The following is a 19,813-nucleotide window of genomic DNA, read 5'->3' on the forward strand; positions in this document are numbered from 1 at the left end:
TATTTTTCTTGATTGAGATACTAGCCAAAACTGATTAAGTAATTTTTAAAATTAAGTGGCTAAGAAAATTGTTAGTTTGAGCTATTGTTTGCAGATAACTTCAATGCAATTAATCTTTGACTTCAGAAACAGTAAGATTCCTGTCATTGTGGGTCTGGTTTTGGTTTTGAAAGGGACAATAGAGAGAAGCCAGTTGGATAATTTGGAATAATACAGCTAGAATAGCTTGTATGTACCTAGTTGGAATAGTTCTTCAGAAAGAGTAATACAGAACTAAAGCAGACTAATGACACTGTTTCCAGGACTCAGTTGAGTCTACAGGACATGTGCAAGAAAGTACTGGTGCTACAAAGGGATCCTATTGGCTAATTGGATCCTATCAGCTAATTACCTAAACCAGGTTGCACTCATCCCTAGCTCTTAGGGGACACAGCTCAGCAAGCTGGATACTCTGTGTGGAGAACTTATCCAGACAAGAGAACTTGAAACATTTTTTCTAGTTTCATGTAGATTATCTATGTACTAATTGTTTCAACCATATCTCTTTAACAAGTAATTTACTTTTTTGCATTGATCTTCATACACTCTTGGTTAGCATTTTGGATCTACTGTATTAAACTTGTCCAGAGAACTGGCAAATAAGAGAACCTTAATTATACAGTTTTATCTGTATGAGGGACAAGTGGTCTTTGCTGAAGAGAAGCCCAAGATTGAATTACTTGGTGACAATGAGTTGCTGTTCAGAAAGGCTGACATTCTCCATTGTGACCAGTTTTTGCATTACTTGGAAAATCTAGCTGAGACTTTAGTGTGGTATTGACAAATAATGAAGTACATTACTGTTAGAGTCATAGAATAGTTTGGGTTGGAAGGGGCCTTTTGTGGTGTGTTGACCCTGGCTGGATCCCCAGGTGCCCAGTGAAGCTGCTTGATCACTTGCCTGCCTCAGCTGGACAGGGGAGAGAAAATAAAATGAAAGGCTCATGGGTTGAGGTAAGGACAGGGAGAGATCACTTACCAATTACCATCATGGGCAAAACAGACTTGACTTTCGGGAAAAATTAATTTAATTTATTACTAATCAAATCAGAGTAGGATAATGAGAAATAAAACCAAATCTTAAAACACCTCCCCAGCCCTCCCTTCTTCCTGGGCACAACTTCACTCCCAATTTTCTCTACCTTCTCCCCCCAGCAGCTCAAGGGGATGGGGAATGGGGGTTGTGGTCAGTTCATCACACATTGTTTCTGCTGCTCCTTCCTCTTCGGGGGAGGACTCCTCATGCTCTTCCCCTGCTCCACTGTGCCATTATGTAGATTTTCTTCCAATTCTCATTGACTTCTTGATTTATCCAAGGGTCAGATGAAAGTGAAACCTGAACAGTATTATATTCTCCTGCTGAACAGAAGTTGGAGCAAACCTTGCTTTCAGAAGTGCGTAGGTGATATAAGACAATGGCATGAACTGTAATTTAAAAAAAAAAATAGGGAAAAAACCTCCCTATTTTCAGTTTTAAAGCACTATTGTGCTTAGAATTTTTGTTGCAGGTAGCAAAATCTTTGGAATTACATTATCACAGATGTTGTGGTTTAACCCCAGCCAGCAACTAAGCACCATGCAGCTGCTCACTCACTCCCCCTGCCCCTGCAGTGGGATGGGGGAGAAAATTGGGAAAAGTAAAACGTGTGGGTTCAGATAAGAACAGTTTAATAGAAAAAAAGAAACTAGTAATAACACTAATAAAATGACAACAGTAATAATAAAAGGATTGGAATGTACAAATGATGTGCGCAGTGCAATTGCTCACTACCTGCTGATTGACACCCAGTTAGTCCCTCAGTGGTGATCGCCTGCCCCCACTCCCCCCAGTTCCTATACTAGATGGGATGTCCCATGGTATGGAATACCCCTTTGGACACTTTGGGTCAGCTGCCCTGGCTCTGTCCTGTGCCAACTTCTTGTGCCCCTCCAGCTTTCTCTCTGGCTGGGCATGAGAAGGTGAAAAATCTTTGACTTTAGTCTAAACACTATTTAGCAACAACTGAAAACATCAGTGTGTTATCAACAGTCTTCTCATACTGAACCCAAAACATAGCACTGCACCAGCTACTAGGAAGACAATTAACTCTATTCCAGCTGAAACCAGGACAACAGATTAAAAAATATTTCAGCTGATGTAAATTAGTACTCTTACACTGAAGTCAAATCTGCACCACAAAACAGCTGAGGATCTGATCTATTGTCTCCATGTTAATTGCAGCATCTTTGCTGTCACTAGGAGTGAGACAGCATATGCTGTGTGGCTATTTAGTGATGGTGATCACAGATTCTGGGATGAACCAATTGTTGGAGGCTCTGGATCAGATTGTCAGATATTTAACACTTACATGTTAGTATACCTGCTACATTATTGGTTTTAAATGAGTAATGATTATTACCTCTTCCCTGAGGAAAAGTGACACTAAGCTTAATAGACTTCTCTCAGCTGAATTTCTTAATATGTACTTTTTCTTAAATTTTTTTGAACTTTAAGAGAACTTCAAAGGCTTCTGGAAGAAAGCTAATTCATGTGAAAGGTTGAGAAAATGTAGCAAAAGATCACCTTTACCTTTTGCAAGTTCTCTAGGGAAAGATTTAGATAAACCAGGATAAGATACAGATAAACCAGTCTGACTTTAAGTTCATTTTGGGCAACAGTATTTCTCTAGCTCTGACTTGTAATTGCCTTTTTAGAATGTTCAATCTGATTGGGGTTTAACTTTATCTTGCTTCTTTACTCCTTAAACTGAGTCCTCGAATCTGTCTAAGCTTCTGTTTCCATCTCTTTAGTCAACATCTGGAGGACCATTTCCTGTATCTACTCATGATATAAGATATCTAAATTCAGTAATTCTCTGTGCTGTCACTTCATCACTGACTTCACTAGTTCACTTCTGCTAGACTACTCGGGCTTTCATGCGTCTATAGGAGAGTGAAAAAGTAAAAGGACTCATTTCAGAATTTCTTTATTCCACGATAAGATTGCATCTATATTGTAAATCTGAAGAAATAACTTAAAGCCTTCCGCCTCAATCAGTAATTCACGTGTTGCCAATAGTTCAAGACTGGTACAGGCCTTTCAACAACTTGAGTATTCTGAAAGGTTTATAAAATCTGACAAGCCAAATTTAAGGTAACATTAAAAATACATATCAGGTAGTACCTAAAGAAATTTAAAACCTAAATCAAAGGTGACGTAGTAAAGATGAGGACAGACAGTATTATGAGCATATTTTGATAAATACTGCTACTCAACTTCTGATTTTAAACCAGTAGACTTCTAGGGTTGTTATTGGTTCTTGATAGCTTGACAAGTACAATGAAAAGCTGAAATGCTCTATAGATACAATAGAATACAGGGCAAAGTATGTTAACTGTCTTTAGTAGGCATATTGCCAAGATGCCTTGTGCTGCTGTGCATCATAAGTTGTGCTAGTGCTCTTTGTTCTGGACCACGAAGGCATGAAATATAAGAGCACAAGGTACAAAGCAAATAGGGTAAGATTTCTCATAAGACTCCCAGAGTGCAGTACTGCAGGGATGTGTGAGTACTGAAAACATGAAATTAAATCAGATTGTCCAAACCATGAGCTGTTTGGTGTGATAAATTGTGTGAGAAGATGGAGATTTAAAGGACAGATTTAAGAAAAGAAAAAAAAAGTGGTGACCTGGCTTTTAGCTTCCTTATTTCACATCTGGTTTGCTTTCATCCTTTCAGCAGCTCTCAAATCTCCCTTGCAGTAGAGAAAAATGTTCTGTGTTTTGGCCAGCCAAGCAGCATCCATGTGTACTGGGCAAGCCAAGCCAATGTATATACTGTCAAGTGATGGAAGGCAGAGGATTTTGTGGGAGCTAAAAATACTGTCAGTGAGGGATACTGGAATGGGAACAAGCTGTGGCTTTTGTGTTGGTCATTGTGGGGAATGAAAAAAAACCTGAGGTGCTTAATATGTGCCCGAGGTTGGGAGATGTAGGCCAGTGAGTGAGCTCATTCTTATTTGTGTGCTGTTAAGAGCTGTGGAGAGTGGCGTTGCCAAGTCATGTTACGGAATTGGGGAAAAAAGTAAAATTAATCAAAGTGAACTTTGCAAGTGAAGCAAGAAAAAAATATAGTTACTTTAAAGGCTTGCTTATGGGAATGATTTTAGAACAACCTGCACTGAAATTTCTTATGTTTTCTTAAAATTGCTCATTGAAATCCTTTTTCACCAGGTACTGCACATGAAACTGTGACTTTTCTATTGGTTATTGCTGTTACCAGGCAAGTTGATTGATAACCACAGAAATGAATTTTCTTAATTCTCGATTCTCGGCACATCTAACTGCACAGTGATTTTTTTTTTCTCCTTTAAAAAAAAGGGACAGGGAATGCTTGATAGCATGGATATACTAAACAAAGTATATGGGGAGCTCCACTGATGAAAACATCTAGTTTCCAGTTCATATGTCTTGAATAACTGTGCTGAAAGTGAGGAAAGTTCCTACTAAAACTAAATGTTTAAGAGCTGTAATGTTTATATTAGTTTACTTCCTAAGATCTGGTTTTTGTATTGACAAGGTAATGGTTTTGCTGAGGAAGACTAATCCTACTGACTCTGGCCTCTTAATATTCTTGCTGTGGATGATCTAACAGCTAACTAGATTCTGCTGATTTTTTTTAAACATCCCCATAGTCAAACACAAAGTATGATGACAAGAATGTTATTTATGAGAAGCAGAAATGGATTGTCACTTATAAACTTCAACCCATAATTAAGGCGTGTGCGTGGGGGGAGACTTCAAGTATCACTGAAACTATAATTTTAGTAATCTAAAGGATGAAGTACTTGCCTGGTGCTTGCTAAATATAATAAGCAGCAGGGGAGAATTCTTAGAGCTTTGTTTTTAGATAGCAGAACTGCTATGAATTTGATATGATGTTACCTGGTAATACAATTAAATTATTTTTAATGGTGGTTTAGTCTCTTGAAATGCACCTATCAGGTACACGTGGGGGCGGGGGGGGAGCCTATCTGAGACTAACAAATGATGTCCTTTAGGTCTGTGAACATTTTGCATGTGAATGTAGATATGTGAGAACTGAGTTCTGCTCCACTACATTGAAATCATAGTTTCTCAGTCATATTGAAGTGGATTGGGTGAAGCAGAATAAAAGAAAGAAACTTTCTTCTGAAATAGCTAGTGAACTCTTTTTTTTCTTCTCTGAAGTCATCCTCCCTTGTTTTGTATGCTGTTAGTTTCATATCCAAGTAGCACAGTTTTGTGAAGGATGTATTCATGGGGTAGAAATCTCAGTGAGAACAGAAAATAAATATCTGAGCAGTGCAATAATCCAAAGATTGAAATAATATTGGTTAAAGAATCTTGCTCTTGTGGAATGTTAGATCAAACCTGTTACTACAGATTTACTTTTGAGAAAAGAGGCTTCAAGTTCGCTTATGTTTTTCAGTGTCTTCTACATGAAACTGGTGCACTTTGTAAAACTCCTGGGAACATTCTCCCTTGTGCTACAGCTTCTGTATGTGAGCAGAAGCTGATGGGTCCTATTTTGTGTGTTACTGGTCATTACTGATGATAACCCAACTGATACTATTCTGGTGTTTTAGCAACATGAAGAAGTGTATCAGAAAAGTATGTAATTTATACTTTTTTAGTTGACTTCTGAACATGAGTAAACAGTATGTGGAAAAGCCTCTGAAGCAACTTTAACACCTGCATTAGAATGTTTAAAATAAGAAGGTGGAAAAAAACCAACTTTTTTCTTGTCTCCTAGGAGGAAGAGTTGAGAAAAAGTGGAGAGGCAAAGTACTTCCACTTAAATGATGATCTGCATGTTTTAATTGAAGTATTTGCTCCACCGGCAGAAGCATATGCCAGAATGGGACATGCATTGGAAGAAATCAAGAAGTTCCTCATCCCTGTTAGTATTTTAATTTTTTAATAAGAATTCTGGAACTCTTGAGTGAGAGATTTTGTTTCTAAAACTAATTTACTGTACAATATTGGTTAGGTCGTGTTGCATAATTTTCCTTCACCTGTGAAAAGTTGTGATGTTTACAAATACTTTTCACTTTGTACGCAGTATTGGGCAAATGCATAACTGTCCACGTAGGCTCTCATCTCATGGTATGACTTACAGTAAAAGAGCAACTTATTCTTGCTTAACTGGTCATGTGCAAAGTATTGAAGTTTACAAATAATTGTAAAACCTTGTAAAATATGGAAAAATAGCTTTCTTTGAAGGTAGAGCTTTTCTGTGTTCTTGGTACACCTGAAATATCAGCATAGGGTTCTGTTTCACTTAAGAATAAATACATTTGAAGTTGTAGTATTGTTTCTACCCATAATCCTGGCTTAGTCTTCAGTGCTGAGAATCGATACATTTTGTCTTGTGTTTGTATTTTTTTTCACAAAGCTAGTGATACATGGGTTATACTTGTCTTCTGGTGTATACTTCAACTTGTGATGTTATGGATGTATAAAATAAGATGTGATTTCCAGTATAAGTTTGTAGTCCAGGTTTGGGGTATGTATCGACAATGGTGTTGCAGGGTTTCTAGTGTCTTTCTGCAGAAGATTCCTTTATTTGCTTCTCATGTGAGAACCAGCCTTGATTGTTTTGCAATCTGAAACTGCTTGGAACAATCCAACCTCTCTTAAGAAGCTGGGCCATTTGAGGTGGTGTTACTGTGTGTGAAGTTCCTAACTATTAGCTCTTCAGTGAATGTTCTCTATTTTTATTGGTTATTGAATGAATATAGAAAGCAAAACATCCTCAGGGTGCATTGACTTCTGTTTATTTTTACTGCTGAAAATTTTATCCAAGTGTTATTTATGATTAGTGTCAGATCTTGGAAATGTGGGAGACATAGCTAAGGAAACTTCAAGGTGTGTATCTGAGTGACAACAGCACATAAATGTTTGAGAGTACAGTCAGTGTAGCTGTATTCAGGACCAGCTGGGGATGCCTGTGGGGGTAGAACTGCCAGCTGTGCTCTAGTGTGAAGCAGTTGGTGCTGATGACCTGATAGTGCTACTGTATGCATTTTGGGGATTTTAGTTTGTGCTAAACCTAGTCTAGATCCATGAAACTTAAGTTCCCAAGTGACTGGAGTTGACTGTGTGCTCCTTGAATGTTTCTTCTGGCTTGTTTTTGGCTGAATTAAAGTTAGTTCATATGCCCCAATACTACTCCATGACATGAACCAAACCACGATAAGTAACAATCATCAGGAGGTTCATTTAGGAATACATCCTGATGTGAAATACTAATGTGGATGCACCTTAAGACAGTTAACCCCCCACAAATGTCCTGAGCATTATGCTCTGTTATAAAGAAGCAAGCACCACATCATAACTTTGCAGGTTCCAAATGGCTTTTGTCTTGATGGATATGAAGAGGTAAACAAACATACTACTGTTCAAACATCATAACTGATTAGGTAGGAGATACCCAGTACTTGTAGGAATGCTGGGCTGTCATGATGTCAAAGGTTACTGTATTTACATGATTCATGATTTGATTGTATGAAGAGATAAGGGAGAATTAAGTTCTTGGCTATTCCAGTGAGCAAACAGCTGTTTTCTTTTTAGATGAAAATATGCTCAATCTGGTAAGTGCTTTTTGCATGCACTGGTAGTAAGGATATATCTGATCCCCCTGCCCCCTTCATCAGAGATCTTATTTTTCTTCATTGAGCTTGGTTCACTTAATTTCTTAATAAATGAAGCAAGCTTCTCAAAACCTAGCCATAACTCTACTGCTGTTAAGCTAGTAGAATTACAGACTGATAATAAGCGATTCCATTCATTCGTTGTATACTTCTCCATGTCAATTTTTGATCATTGCATCTTTGTTGTACTGAGCTGAACTGATGCTACATAATCTCTTCTGAACTACGGGATCAAGCCACCACTGTCTTAATTTCCCTTTGGCTGCTCAAATGTAATCTTATCAGAATGGTTCTAAATGCCCTAAACTCTTCTGCCTGCCCCCCCCGCCCCCGCCACTCCAGGAAGCAACAAGGAGCACGCTGTCCTCTCAAACTACCATTTGTTTAAATGCTGCCAAATGCAATTTAATTTTTATTTTCGATGTCTGTTGTGGCTTTCTTAGCAAATTATCAGTCTTATTTCAAGTAAGAAGTCCTGCTATCAATATATGTGATTACGTTCTTAATTTGTGTTCTCCTTACAATGTAAGCTAACTATACCTTCCAACAACCTTAGATACTAATCTTAATTTATAAATATGGTTATTGTTCAGTTTTCAGTTTAGGCCTGAATGTACAATCCACAATTGGTGCTTGAATGTAGGATATAAAATATCTTTGTAGTAGCAGACTATAGCAAAAATGCCTCAGCCTCTCTTCTCAGATCTTTTTAGATCTACGAACAAGCACCTTTGCATTGAAGTTCATCCTCAAGCAGCTGCAGTGGTGTACTTTCCTTTAACCTATTGGTATAACTCAAACCAAGACATAAAACCTTCTGACTTGGGTTGTTTGGGCTGTGCTTATGTTGCCTTGACTGCCGTCTTCTGCAGGTAGAATTATGGTTTCTGAGTTCAAGTATGTTCTTTTGTTCTGCTTTAAATGAGCCAGTCCCTTTGTTCAGGCCAGATCCTCTGGTCAGCAGTGTGTTCAACTGTTAGATTGGTGGGCGTTGTGCTGGATATTAATAGCATTACTTCTGTCAGTTAAGACAAAAAGCCAGGTACTTCCACCCTCACCTCCCTGCAGATCCTGTATTATACCATGATTACTGCAGTTTTGGTGAATAGGACTTTTCTTAGTCCGTTTTGCTTATTTTTTTTAGTAGTGGTAGTCATTCTTCTTTTGACAGCTACAACATTAATTATGCTTTGCTGTTGGCTACCCAAGTTTCTTTTTTCCTTGTCTTTAAAGCAAAGTATAAAAAATATCTGTTAGGGACCAATCTATAGCAGTCCATTGACAATGTGAGCAGAATTTACAATTTTTTCCTGTAGTCTGCCTTGCCTCCTGCATGTTTAGTTTGTAAGGTGTCATAGTGAAATAGAGTTTAATGGCATTTGGAAGAGTTGTTGGGCTCTGCAAACTCACACACTTTTATTTAAACAAGCTGGTGAATAACTGTAAGGTGTGTGTATAAAGGTGGCTGATAACTATTCATTGCTTACTGCCAGGATGAAGATCTGCTTGGCAGTTCTGCAGAACTGCATAGGGTTTTGCAGGGATTTGTCCTAACATTAAATAAAAATGTTTTTAACTAATAGTTTGAATGATAAATTGGAATAAGGTCTTAACTTACAGGTGATCTCAAGGAGAGCTGCTGCTGCCAGTGTGTTGATCAGGGCTGGTGAGGATTGCAGACAAATCTACAAGAATGTTGCTTAGTTGCGTCATATAAGTAATTCCATGTAGGGAGAAAATCTCTTGTATATATCTTGATGACATAGTCATTCCTACAGAAGAAAACATCTTCTATCTTCAGCGAAGACTGCAGTGAGGATGGGCAATGCTCGTAAAGTAAGAGTACATCTGTTCACTTGAAATTCAGCAGCAGCATTTGACTGAAATTCGAGTGTTGCCTCTGCCTAAACTGCACAGGGGAGAAGTGCAGTCTAAAGGGTTTCCATATCCATCTTGTGTTCTAGGCGGGGAAGAGATTATCTCCTCAATTTGACTTGAAGTGTGCTGTTTTCCAGCAGTGGGCATTCATAAATTGACTGTCTGTTACTTTTAATTGAAGAATCCATTTCAGACTCTAATGGATTAACACTGCAGATTATCATGTCTTCCTTGTACTGCCCTTTCATTCTGTATCTTCCTGCTGCCTCTGGCATATGTGATAAGGACCGTATTTTCTGTCTGTGCCTTTGCACAGTGGAGTCCTTGTCTGTGACTAAGGCTGCTGGTATGTCTAGTAGTATGCTACAGGAAAACGAGAAAGCATCAGAGAGAAGAGAAAGGACCCAACATGCACAGTGGCAACCTAAGCACATCTTTGTTAAGAAATTAAATTAATATAAAAAGATCAAAGGTATTTTTCCAGGAGTCCAATTCCGAGGAGGATATCTTGTGGGGAAGTTATAAAGAGCATCTCTGATATATATTATGTCAGAACTTTGAGACCAGAGGATTGCTTTTGTGGTACAGTTTTAACAATTCATTAGCATTTTGTTTCAAGATTGGAGTTCTTTGTTCCATACATTGCATAGAATTTTGCATTTGTAGACAGTTCCGGTCCAGTCACAAAGTATAAATATAAAGTGGGTTTCTGTACAGTAGTTGGCCAGAATAGTGTCCAATTGCCTGTTTCTATTTCTGTGATGGTTTGGCTACGTATTGGTTCCAAGTTGTTTTATAATGGAATCTGTTTCTCAAAAGCTGCAATTACGCAGTTTGACACGGTTGTTTCGGTCTTCCAGACTTTTGTCTTCATCTTGTTTGCTAGTTGGTTTCTGCTGCTAAATAGAGGATGACCTCAGATGGACGATTGAGTTGAATTTCAGAGCCTGTTTACAACAGTTTGGACAAAATGTTTCTGTAGTGCCACTTTAACAGTAGCCACTTTAACAGTAGTAACTATCTTCAGTAATGGCATGTGAAGGAAAACTTTCTTATTTCTGTTTGTGGAAGCAGAATGTTTCAAGGATAATTGAGATCTTTGAGCTCATAGATGTTTTAATCTCCTTTCAATACAGAGTTATGTTTCAGTGAGTTGTCTGATGCAAGGCTGCCTGACAGTCTTTTGGTACCTGCCTAGTGCATAAATGTAATAAAATCAGATTTCCAGTAAAAGATGCAGATCCTTTGTTTTGTAATTGAAATGTAATAATAGGTAGTATTTGGGCAAACCTGCCTTCTTTGAAATGGGAGAATTTGCAGGAAGATAAGGTCTGTTATATCAGAAGTATCACTTCATTCTTATTAGAGGATCTTTTAATATTTTGGTACTTAGTGTGTATGTATACACATGGAGTAAAGTGTTTTTCTGATTCACCTTTACAGATGCATTCTTTGGCTCACTTTAAGTGGAGGGAAAATGGCAGAAAAATATGTAGAGCTCAAGAGTTCATTGCTGTGTCTATTTTATTCCTGTGTGACGTGCTAGTTTTGGAGGCTGACTCAAGGTCCCTGAGAAGACTTTTGTGTATTTGAGAAGTACCCGATTAATTCCATGTAAATAACTTCAGCTTTCTTTTCGATAGACCTTGAGAGAGGATTTGTGCAGAATAAGAAACGAGCCATGTGTCTTGAAATTGTTTATCCTCACATGTTCTAGAATTGACATTTTTGGAGCTTTTATTATTAGATAATATTGTATGTTTGTATTGAATTAATTTCACTGTTTATTCTTTCTTTAACTCCTGATTTTAAGGGTAGATGTCTAATTTATTGGTTAGTTGTCAGGGACTGTTCTCTACAGGGTATTCCGTATTGCTTTGCAACACCAGGCAATGCAATTTTTGCTGCTTTTAACACGCTGTCATACTCCATCTGGAACTACAAACCAGATCTCAGCTCAGAAATGGTACCTTCATTTTTTTATTTCCCTCTACAGCATTTTGACTTTGGCATTTGAACTCGTAAAGGACGTGGAGGTAATATGCAGGGGGAAAGAAAAACATGCCTGAGCAAAAATTGCAGTTAATATGTAGAATTCTTTTAGAATTTTTTGACTGAATAATATGCCTATAATATACTGCATATTAAACTTTTTCAATGGTATGTTCAACTTCTCAAGAGGAAATTTTCAGGAGCAGTGTTTGCTGGTACTAACTTGGTGTGGTGGTTGAACATTTTGGTTTTTTTCTCACTGTGCTCCCTGTTTTAGGACTACAATGATGAAATCAGACAGGCACAACTTCAAGAATTAACATATTTAAATGGTGGTTCAGAAAATGCAGAAGTTCCAGTAGTTCGCGGAAAACCCTCTATTCGAGCAAGAGGAGTACCAGTTCCTGCTTTGTCCAGGTAGGTGTCTCAGCTGTAGTGGAATTTAATTTGAATGTGTGTATTTTAAGCTTCTTCCTTCAAACACTAGCTCCCACCCCCCCGGAGTACAACTGTGAAATATGTGAAGGACCCCCAAAATAAGAGCAAAAGATAAGGGAAACAAATCTTGATTTGTTGAAGGTAGTCTCATTAGCTTAGAATTATTAATGTTTAATGGCTGAAACTTGTCTTATGAAACTTGAATGGTACCTAAGTTAAGAAACCACGTACATCATAAAGAAGTTCCATTTTATTGCAAGCAGCACAGTAAGACTTCTGTGCTGCTTTACTTCTAACTTTCAGTTGCTCCTTAGGTGCATGTAGGGTCTGTGTATTGGCCCTACGGAGCTCACAGCTTTGGAAAACTGGTAAATCGTGCCTTGATTGACATGAATTTTGGATCAATTTCTCTAACTTGTGGAATATATGTATTCCTTTTACTGCATTACAAAATTCTTATAGTCCTGATACAATAATGTTATGGAAGTGTTTTGGAGGTAGAATTTGGATTTAGTCTCACCTGTGTTGAGCTTATTTCATAAAAATGTGGCTTTTGTTTGATTCAGGAATAGGCAAGTCTCTTACTACTTTTGCTTTATTTTTCTTTGACACAGGAAATGTTTTATTTTTACTCTAGCATCCCCTATCTTCCTTGCAGTACAGAGATGACAGCTTCTACTCCTTTGAGTTCTGAAGTGTGAAAACAAACTAAAGTGCATAACTGTTTCTGTTACAGTACAGAGAGATTGTGGCTGCAGCAGCTAAGTGTAACAGTTTTCTACTGTGAACTATTTTCCTTCAGCTATGTCTATGCTGCTTATTAATGCAAGCTTGAAACTTCTATTTTAGCTTTTAAAATAATTTCAAAATAATATTCTGAAGTGTTTTAATTTAGAATAAGCATGTTAGAAGAAAAAGCACTAAGGAATTATTCCATTCATACAGATCTGTTTAGTTACGTGTATCCTGTAATAGTTGCAAATGCAATGCAGAATGAATGTTAATTTAGAGAATTTCCACTTACTGTTGGTTGTATCCTGTAAGAATATAATTATTTTCTCTAAATAAATTTTTGTTCTTATATTCTTAAGTAATACTGTGTAATATATCCATTCCACTTTTCTTGATTTTAACGTTGTTCGGAGTAGAGGTAATTACATACCAGGGTTCACTTCTTTGGCACTGTAATCAGCCATACAAAAGTGCTTGCAAATCAGATCTTGTTTGATTTTGGAGGTGGGTTTTTTGCTTTTTTTACTTCAGTTCTTAAATATCTGTTTTTAACTTTATCATAGATGCCTGTAACAGCTCTGCTGCAGATGCTCAGTACAGAGACACTCACAGTTCTATTTCACATTTTCTTAATTTTTCGTATGTCCTTAAGCAGTGTTTGTGATACAGAAGTTATTGTTTGGTCTGACCTTATCACCTAAAGTTTCATACCTAATTTCCACTACTAGTATCTAGCACATGCATGCATAATTAACTTTTCATAGTGCGGAATTTCCAGCATCACTAGTTCTGTCCTCTGGATTTTGGTATATTATGTTTTCAAATCTGCATTTTATATAAGACATACATGCTGTTAGGTAGCTCACAAACTCCTTTGTAATTTAACCTATTGCCCTACAACTACTGAAGTGTCTTCAGGGTAAATGTTATTAGCATTTGATTTGGTGATGACAGCTAAAAATTGTATTTGTGTATACATTCTAAAGAAAACTGAAGGGTTGTTGATTTGTTTGACTGACTTTAACGCCTGTCTTCAACTCCAAGACTTTTTTTCCCTCAGAAATCGAAGCACTCTATTAGCATATTCCTTAAGTGAAATTCAATGCTACTGCTCCTGAGATACTATAGCCAGCGAGTTAAAGATCTCAAACTCAGTTGTAATGCTCTAATTCTTTTTTTAGCACAAATTGACTTCAGTGAGTAATACTGTTGAAGGCAAGCTTTGTTGAAGGCTTTGTCTTAGTATTAAATAAAACAGTTTTAATAGCAAGCATTCCTGAGATATCCAGGAGAGGTTGAAGCAAAGCCCAAGAAGACTTGTGAAATGAAGTCTAAAGCATCGATCCTAACCTCTCTTTATAATCTATGGAATATTTTTAAGTTATCAGCCTTGATACATGAAACATCCTGCTGAGGATGCAATATCTGAGTATGTTTAAGTTCCCAGTTTTTTTAAGACTTTATTCCTAAATAGTTTCACTTAAAAACCAAAAAAAAAAAGAAACCAAAGTACTAATTTATACCTTTTTTTACTCCTTATCAGACATTTTGAAACTGGAGATAATGCATCTTACCAAGTGCCTTCTTTTAAGAAGACTTGTTATGTGTATGTTTAGCTCCATACCAAAATTTTACTTTGTAGAAAACTATACATGTTGTGCTTGCATACAAAATTCTAGCTTGTGCCCAGGTATTCCTGTATATGGTAAGTAATTTCCTAGTGGTTATGGTTTGGTAACTTTTTATTGTGATTTCTGACTTGTTCCAGACTTTCTTGACTTCTATTTATGACTCTAGAGGCAAGTAAGAATTTGGGGCTGTGTGGATGGGAATCGCTGTAGAAGGGTTGTAATGTCTTTTGAGCTTTACCTTTAGGAATATGCTTTTCTCGTCATTGATCTTAGGCATGTAGCTGCTTCCTTCTCCCCCCTTGCTCACACTTTTATTTTTTCCTTTGTCCTAATACTGTTAAAGATGACCTTCAGATGTAATCATAACACTTCTACTTTGTGTTGTTTATGCTGAGCATTTAACCTATTAGGCAGTACCTGCTTCTTCTGTGCAACAAGAGAAGGGAAATGAGAATCTTTCCCTGGCTTTCATTCCTTTTGTTCCTATTGCAAACTGACATAGTTCTTAAATGTTTTTTTGGAGGTGACTATGAAATGAAGGATCGTACCAGTTCCTTTTTAACTGATTATGCTAGAAGCTTAGAGGAGCCATGATGATTAATGTGCTGTTATAGTAAGTAGCTAGAAGATGTAACTCTCTTGGAATCAGTGTTTCTTTAATGCATTTGAACTCCCATCCCAAATCAGTGCAATATAAATGATAATAGTACTGAAATGTGAATTGAGACTTCTGATTATCTAAAGACTGCAAATAAACATGTGTTAACATACATGTTAATGTACACCTCTAAGGACATTTTGCAAATAAAGTAGCATTTCCTCTCTAAAACTTCACATTCCTATTTTAGAGAATAAGTAAAAAAAAGATTTAAGGATCACTCAATTTTGACTCTTAAGTTATACTGGAAAAGTGAAATTCTAGAGGATAATAGTAAGTCTAAGAATATGGATAAATCTTCCTTGCTACCTAGGGGTGGGGTGGGGGGAATCAATTCATGTCACTTAGTTAGAAATCACTTTTAGAATCATAGAATGGTTTGGGTAGATCACCTAGTTCCAACCTCCCTGCCATGGGAATGGTTATGTTCCCTAGATCAGGTTGCTCAAAGCCCCATCCAACCTGGCCTTGAATGTTTCCAGGGAGGGGGCATCCACAGCTTCACTGGGAACTTGTTCCAGTATCTCACCACCCTCATCATAAAGAATTTCTTCCTTATGTCCAATCTAAATCTACCCTCTTTCAGTTTAAAACTGTTGCCCCTTGTCCTGTGACTACAGGCCCTGGTAAAAAGTCTCTCTCCAGCTTTCTAATAAGCAAGTGTTGAAAAGCCACAATAAGGGAGATCTGGTTGGGTTCACTCCCCAGATTGAGAGGAATTGTATGTGAAAGCAGATGTTTGGTTTCACTAAGATGAGGGGAGGAGAAAGTAATTTCTTATAAAGCCAACTTGTAGGAATAGTTTAATTAAAGGAATAGCAAAATTCTTGTTTATGCTTGTATATTATTGTTTTTTACTTTTCCCATTTATTCTTTTTATTCATATTTCATTGTATGCATGGCTTGGATCCTAATGGTTGAAAGACTCTATGTGCAGAAAAATAAAGCTGTTACAGAGGCTGTAGGTTAGAATTTGCTGTCTTGAATGTCAGAAATAATATGAGGTGATGTGAATCACTGCTGCAATGTGTTTACAACTTCCAATTGTTCTCCTATCATGTCTGGAATCAACTGGTTTCTTTTTTGAAGAATAACTTTGTTGAGAACATATAGGTAGTGTACTGCAAAAGATACTATAGCACAAAAATTTGGCAAAGCCAGTTCGTGATCCAGGACAAAGGCAAGTATTATGTTTAGTGTGATATGTTTCTTTAGTCTTGTGATAAATCTCCCATTTTTCACAGAATTGAAACATGAACATACCTATTACTGTTTTCAAATAAAAATGTGAAATAAAACTTGCATAAGAGTGTTAACTTCAATGGTGACTCATTTAAAAAAAAAAAAAAGAAAAGAAAAGGTAGGAATCCTAGCTCTGTGAGTGGTATTTGGATATTAGTGTTCAATATTTTGGTACTGACACTTTAAAATAACAGGTGTGCCATTTCTCATATGTCAAATATAAAACCTGAACAAAAACATTACTGTGTGAGGAATACTGACTGTAGTTGCTAAGCTTAAAGGAATAACGTATATCAGCATCTGGTAACAAAATTCATTAGATCCATTTATTGAACAGTTTAAATCTTTGCAGGTATATGGAATCACAAATGCTAAAATTAAAGAATTCCAAGTGTTCGAGAACTGGTCCTAAATTTCACAATTATTTTTGTATTAAAGATATTCTTGCATTTACTTTCCCTTCTGGACAGGCGATGCTGAAAAGAAAATTCATACTGCAGAAACTCATTTAATTGTTCTTTTCACAAAAAGTGAAGGAAAGCTGTGAACTGACTATAGCTGTGATTTTTATAATCAGAGTAATTTTGTTAACTCAGTCATCCAGTGAAAGGAGAAACTTGAAATAAAAATCAGTATAATACTAGAGAAGATAGTGATAAATGAAAAGATAAAGTAGAGCTATTGCTGAGGGAAGCTGGAAGGGAGCATTGGCTAGATGCTATGCCTGCCATGGTCAAGGGCAGTAACTTAGTTTGCTGGAAACAAAGCACAGTAAAGTGCTCGAAAAACACTATGGGACTACTATAAAGTAGATATGGTAAAATTATTGCTAATAAAGGCTTGTCATGGTTTAACTCCAGCCAGCAATAAAGCACCACCCAGCTGCTCACGCACTTCCCCCCCACCCAGTGGGATGGGGGAGAAAATTGGGAAAAGAATTAAAACTCGTGGGTTGAGATAAGAATGGTTTAATAGCATATAAAAAGGAGAAACTAATAATGATAACACTAATAAAGTGACAGCAGTAATGATAAAAGGATTAGAATATACAAATGATGCAGAGTGCGATTGCTCACCACCCACTGATCAATGCCCAGTTAGTCCCTGATCGGCGATTTCGCCCCCTGCCTCCACTCACCCCAGTTCCTATACTAGATGTGATGTCCCACGGTCTGGAATATGCCGTTGGCCACTTTGGGTCAGCTGCCCTGGCTCTGTCCTGTGCCAACTTCTTGTCTCCCTCCAGCCTTCTTGCTGGCTGGGCATGAGAAGCTGAAAAATCCTTGACTTTTAGTATAAACACTACTTAGGAACAACTGAAAACAGTGTGTTATCAATGTTCTTCTCATACCTAGCTCAAAAACATAGCACTGTACCAGCTACTAGGAAGACAATTAACTCTAGTCCAGTGGAAACCAGGACAAGGCCAAAGAGGAAGTGTTTTAAGTAGTTTTGTATGGATGTATTTAAGTTGTATGGCTTGGTAAAATACTATTTTAGTGGCAATCACTGATTAGATTAGTACCTGTGAATTACTTCTAAACATTCACAGGTGTTCTAAGTCTAACATAATATGTGGCTCTAAGTGGTACTAGATTTTCTTTAGAATGTTCTTCCAAACATTAAACTCTTCATTCAAACAGCAAGAGATTAATCAGTTACAATATGCAGTTCTTGAGTAATATTTTAACTGTACACAGTAAGGTACACTTCTCAGGTTTTATACATTAAAATTATCTTCTATAATTACTATACTGTATTTACAAATCACACTAGCACATTCTAATGTTTTTGTGAAAGGCTGATTCTCCCATTCTCTAGTCTATTTGATAACTTTATAAAAATTTGGTGCTTCACTTACTATTCTGTTTTTCCTGTCATACTAAATTGCAAGTATAAATAATGAAATAGCATTATGGGGGAAAGATCCAGGTTCCAAGAAGAATAGTTTTCATGGCATTATCCTAAAGGGATGGTGTGACATGAGCTAAATTAGGTTATTTCACCCCACTATTCTGGTATACTGTTCTGTGTCTACTGAAAACAAAAGAAATTAAGTTATTTGGGATTTGACTTATTTGGTCTAGTTGATGGTACCCAGATTGAAGAAGACCTTTTCACTGCAGAGCCTAGAAGTTAATTACATAGCTATGAAAGTAATATTATTCTTAATTTAACCACCTAAATTACCTGTGCATTTAATGGGGAAGGGTTAAATCCCTTCACTGGATTCACCACTGCTAGATTGATAAATTCAGGAAAATCAAAACCAAAGTGATAATAAAGATGAAACATAGAAGTATTTCAAATTTTCTCACATAGCTGTAGTAATCTGTTTTAGGGCAGTAAAATGTTTTGAGAGTATGACTCGATAGTCTCAAGTACGTAGATGATCGCTTTGTTGTTAAAGCATGTCTGGAGGTGGTAATAGAATCTGGCTACAAGCTAGGATTTACTGAGTATGTTTAAATACTGTCTATTTAACTACTACAGTCTTGTTAGTATAAAATACAGTTAATAGGTACTCAAGGAGTAGGGTTTCCCTCATCCAAAGAAATCTATGGGATTCTGGAAAGTATACTGACATAAGATTCAGAGTGGTTTTCTTTTTGCTACATTTGTAAGAAACTCTAAACACTGTCTCCTGTGATGCTTCAGTACTCGTGTATTTGCAGTATCATAAATCGGAGGGATCACAGGCAAGGACCTTTTTATCTCAGGTGTCCTGAAAATAAGGTACATTTAAGTCTCTTTCAAAGTACTTACACAATCAAAGTATACAACAAGTTTGAAGACAGTTATGTGGGGAGTTTAGTGCCCACTTATGTACATCATAACCCTGGATATATTGGCAGTCTCAGCACTGTGAAAGATATTCTTATGGGCACTGGTGTAAAGAGGACATTCAAAAGACTTCTGAAAGGGAATGAGATGATGGCATGGTATTGAAGAGGGAAAATAAAGGCAAAAAGGTCCTTCTTGTATTTCAGAATATGAGCAGGTAGTCAAGGTTGCCATGGGCTGAAAATGAGTTTTGATAACGTTGGGGATAATGCTTTGTAGCTTATAGAAGTGGAAACAAAGATCTTATTCTTCTGCAACAAAGAAACAGTGGAAGGATTAAGAAGGCTAACAGGCAAGAAAATGTATTGGGAGACTGATCAAATTTCAGATTCGGAAGCATTTTGACTGAGGCTTACTATAGCACAGTTTTCTTTATCGAAAGGAAAAGGTATTTCCAGTAGTTGTGCTGCTTGTAGTGAAACCATGATTATGTACTTGAACCAAAGTTATGGATCAAGACTGTTTCATAGTTATTTGTTCAAATGTGCCATAATTTTAATTAAAATAAATGGGAACTTGGTATTTAATCACTGATATTCCAGAAAGTTTCAAGATTTACTTTTCTAAACCATTAATTAACATGAAAGAACATCTGATTTTTGGGAGAAGAGCCCTTCATTCTCTTAAAGTTTTGATGTCACCTGAAATCTCCATGCCAAATAATTTTTCATGTAATTTGAAAAGAA

At 36.9% G+C, this 19,813-nt stretch overlaps 1 protein-coding gene across 4 annotated transcripts in view; it reads left to right on the forward strand.

The window, feature by feature from the left end:
• The window catches only part of KHDRBS3 (KH RNA binding domain containing, signal transduction associated 3), a 101,144-nt gene that overhangs the window by 42,042 nt on the left and 39,289 nt on the right, over positions 1-19,813 (forward strand). For all 4 annotated transcript variants that reach the window (XR_007508701.1, XR_007508707.1, XR_007508708.1 and 1 more), the window contains exons 4-5: positions 5,813-5,959; positions 11,860-11,999. Coding sequence is in view for 1 of the 4 variants with exons in the window: in XM_049821840.1 (XP_049677797.1) it covers positions 5,813-5,959; positions 11,860-11,999 (287 nt within the window). In the remaining 3 variants the exon portion in view is untranslated. The remainder of the gene's footprint in view (positions 1-5,812; positions 5,960-11,859; positions 12,000-19,813) is intronic.

The sequence above is a fragment of the Accipiter gentilis genome, chromosome 2 (genome assembly GCF_929443795.1).
Source record: "Accipiter gentilis chromosome 2, bAccGen1.1, whole genome shotgun sequence".
NCBI classification, from domain to species: domain Eukaryota; kingdom Metazoa; phylum Chordata; class Aves; order Accipitriformes; family Accipitridae; genus Astur; species Astur gentilis.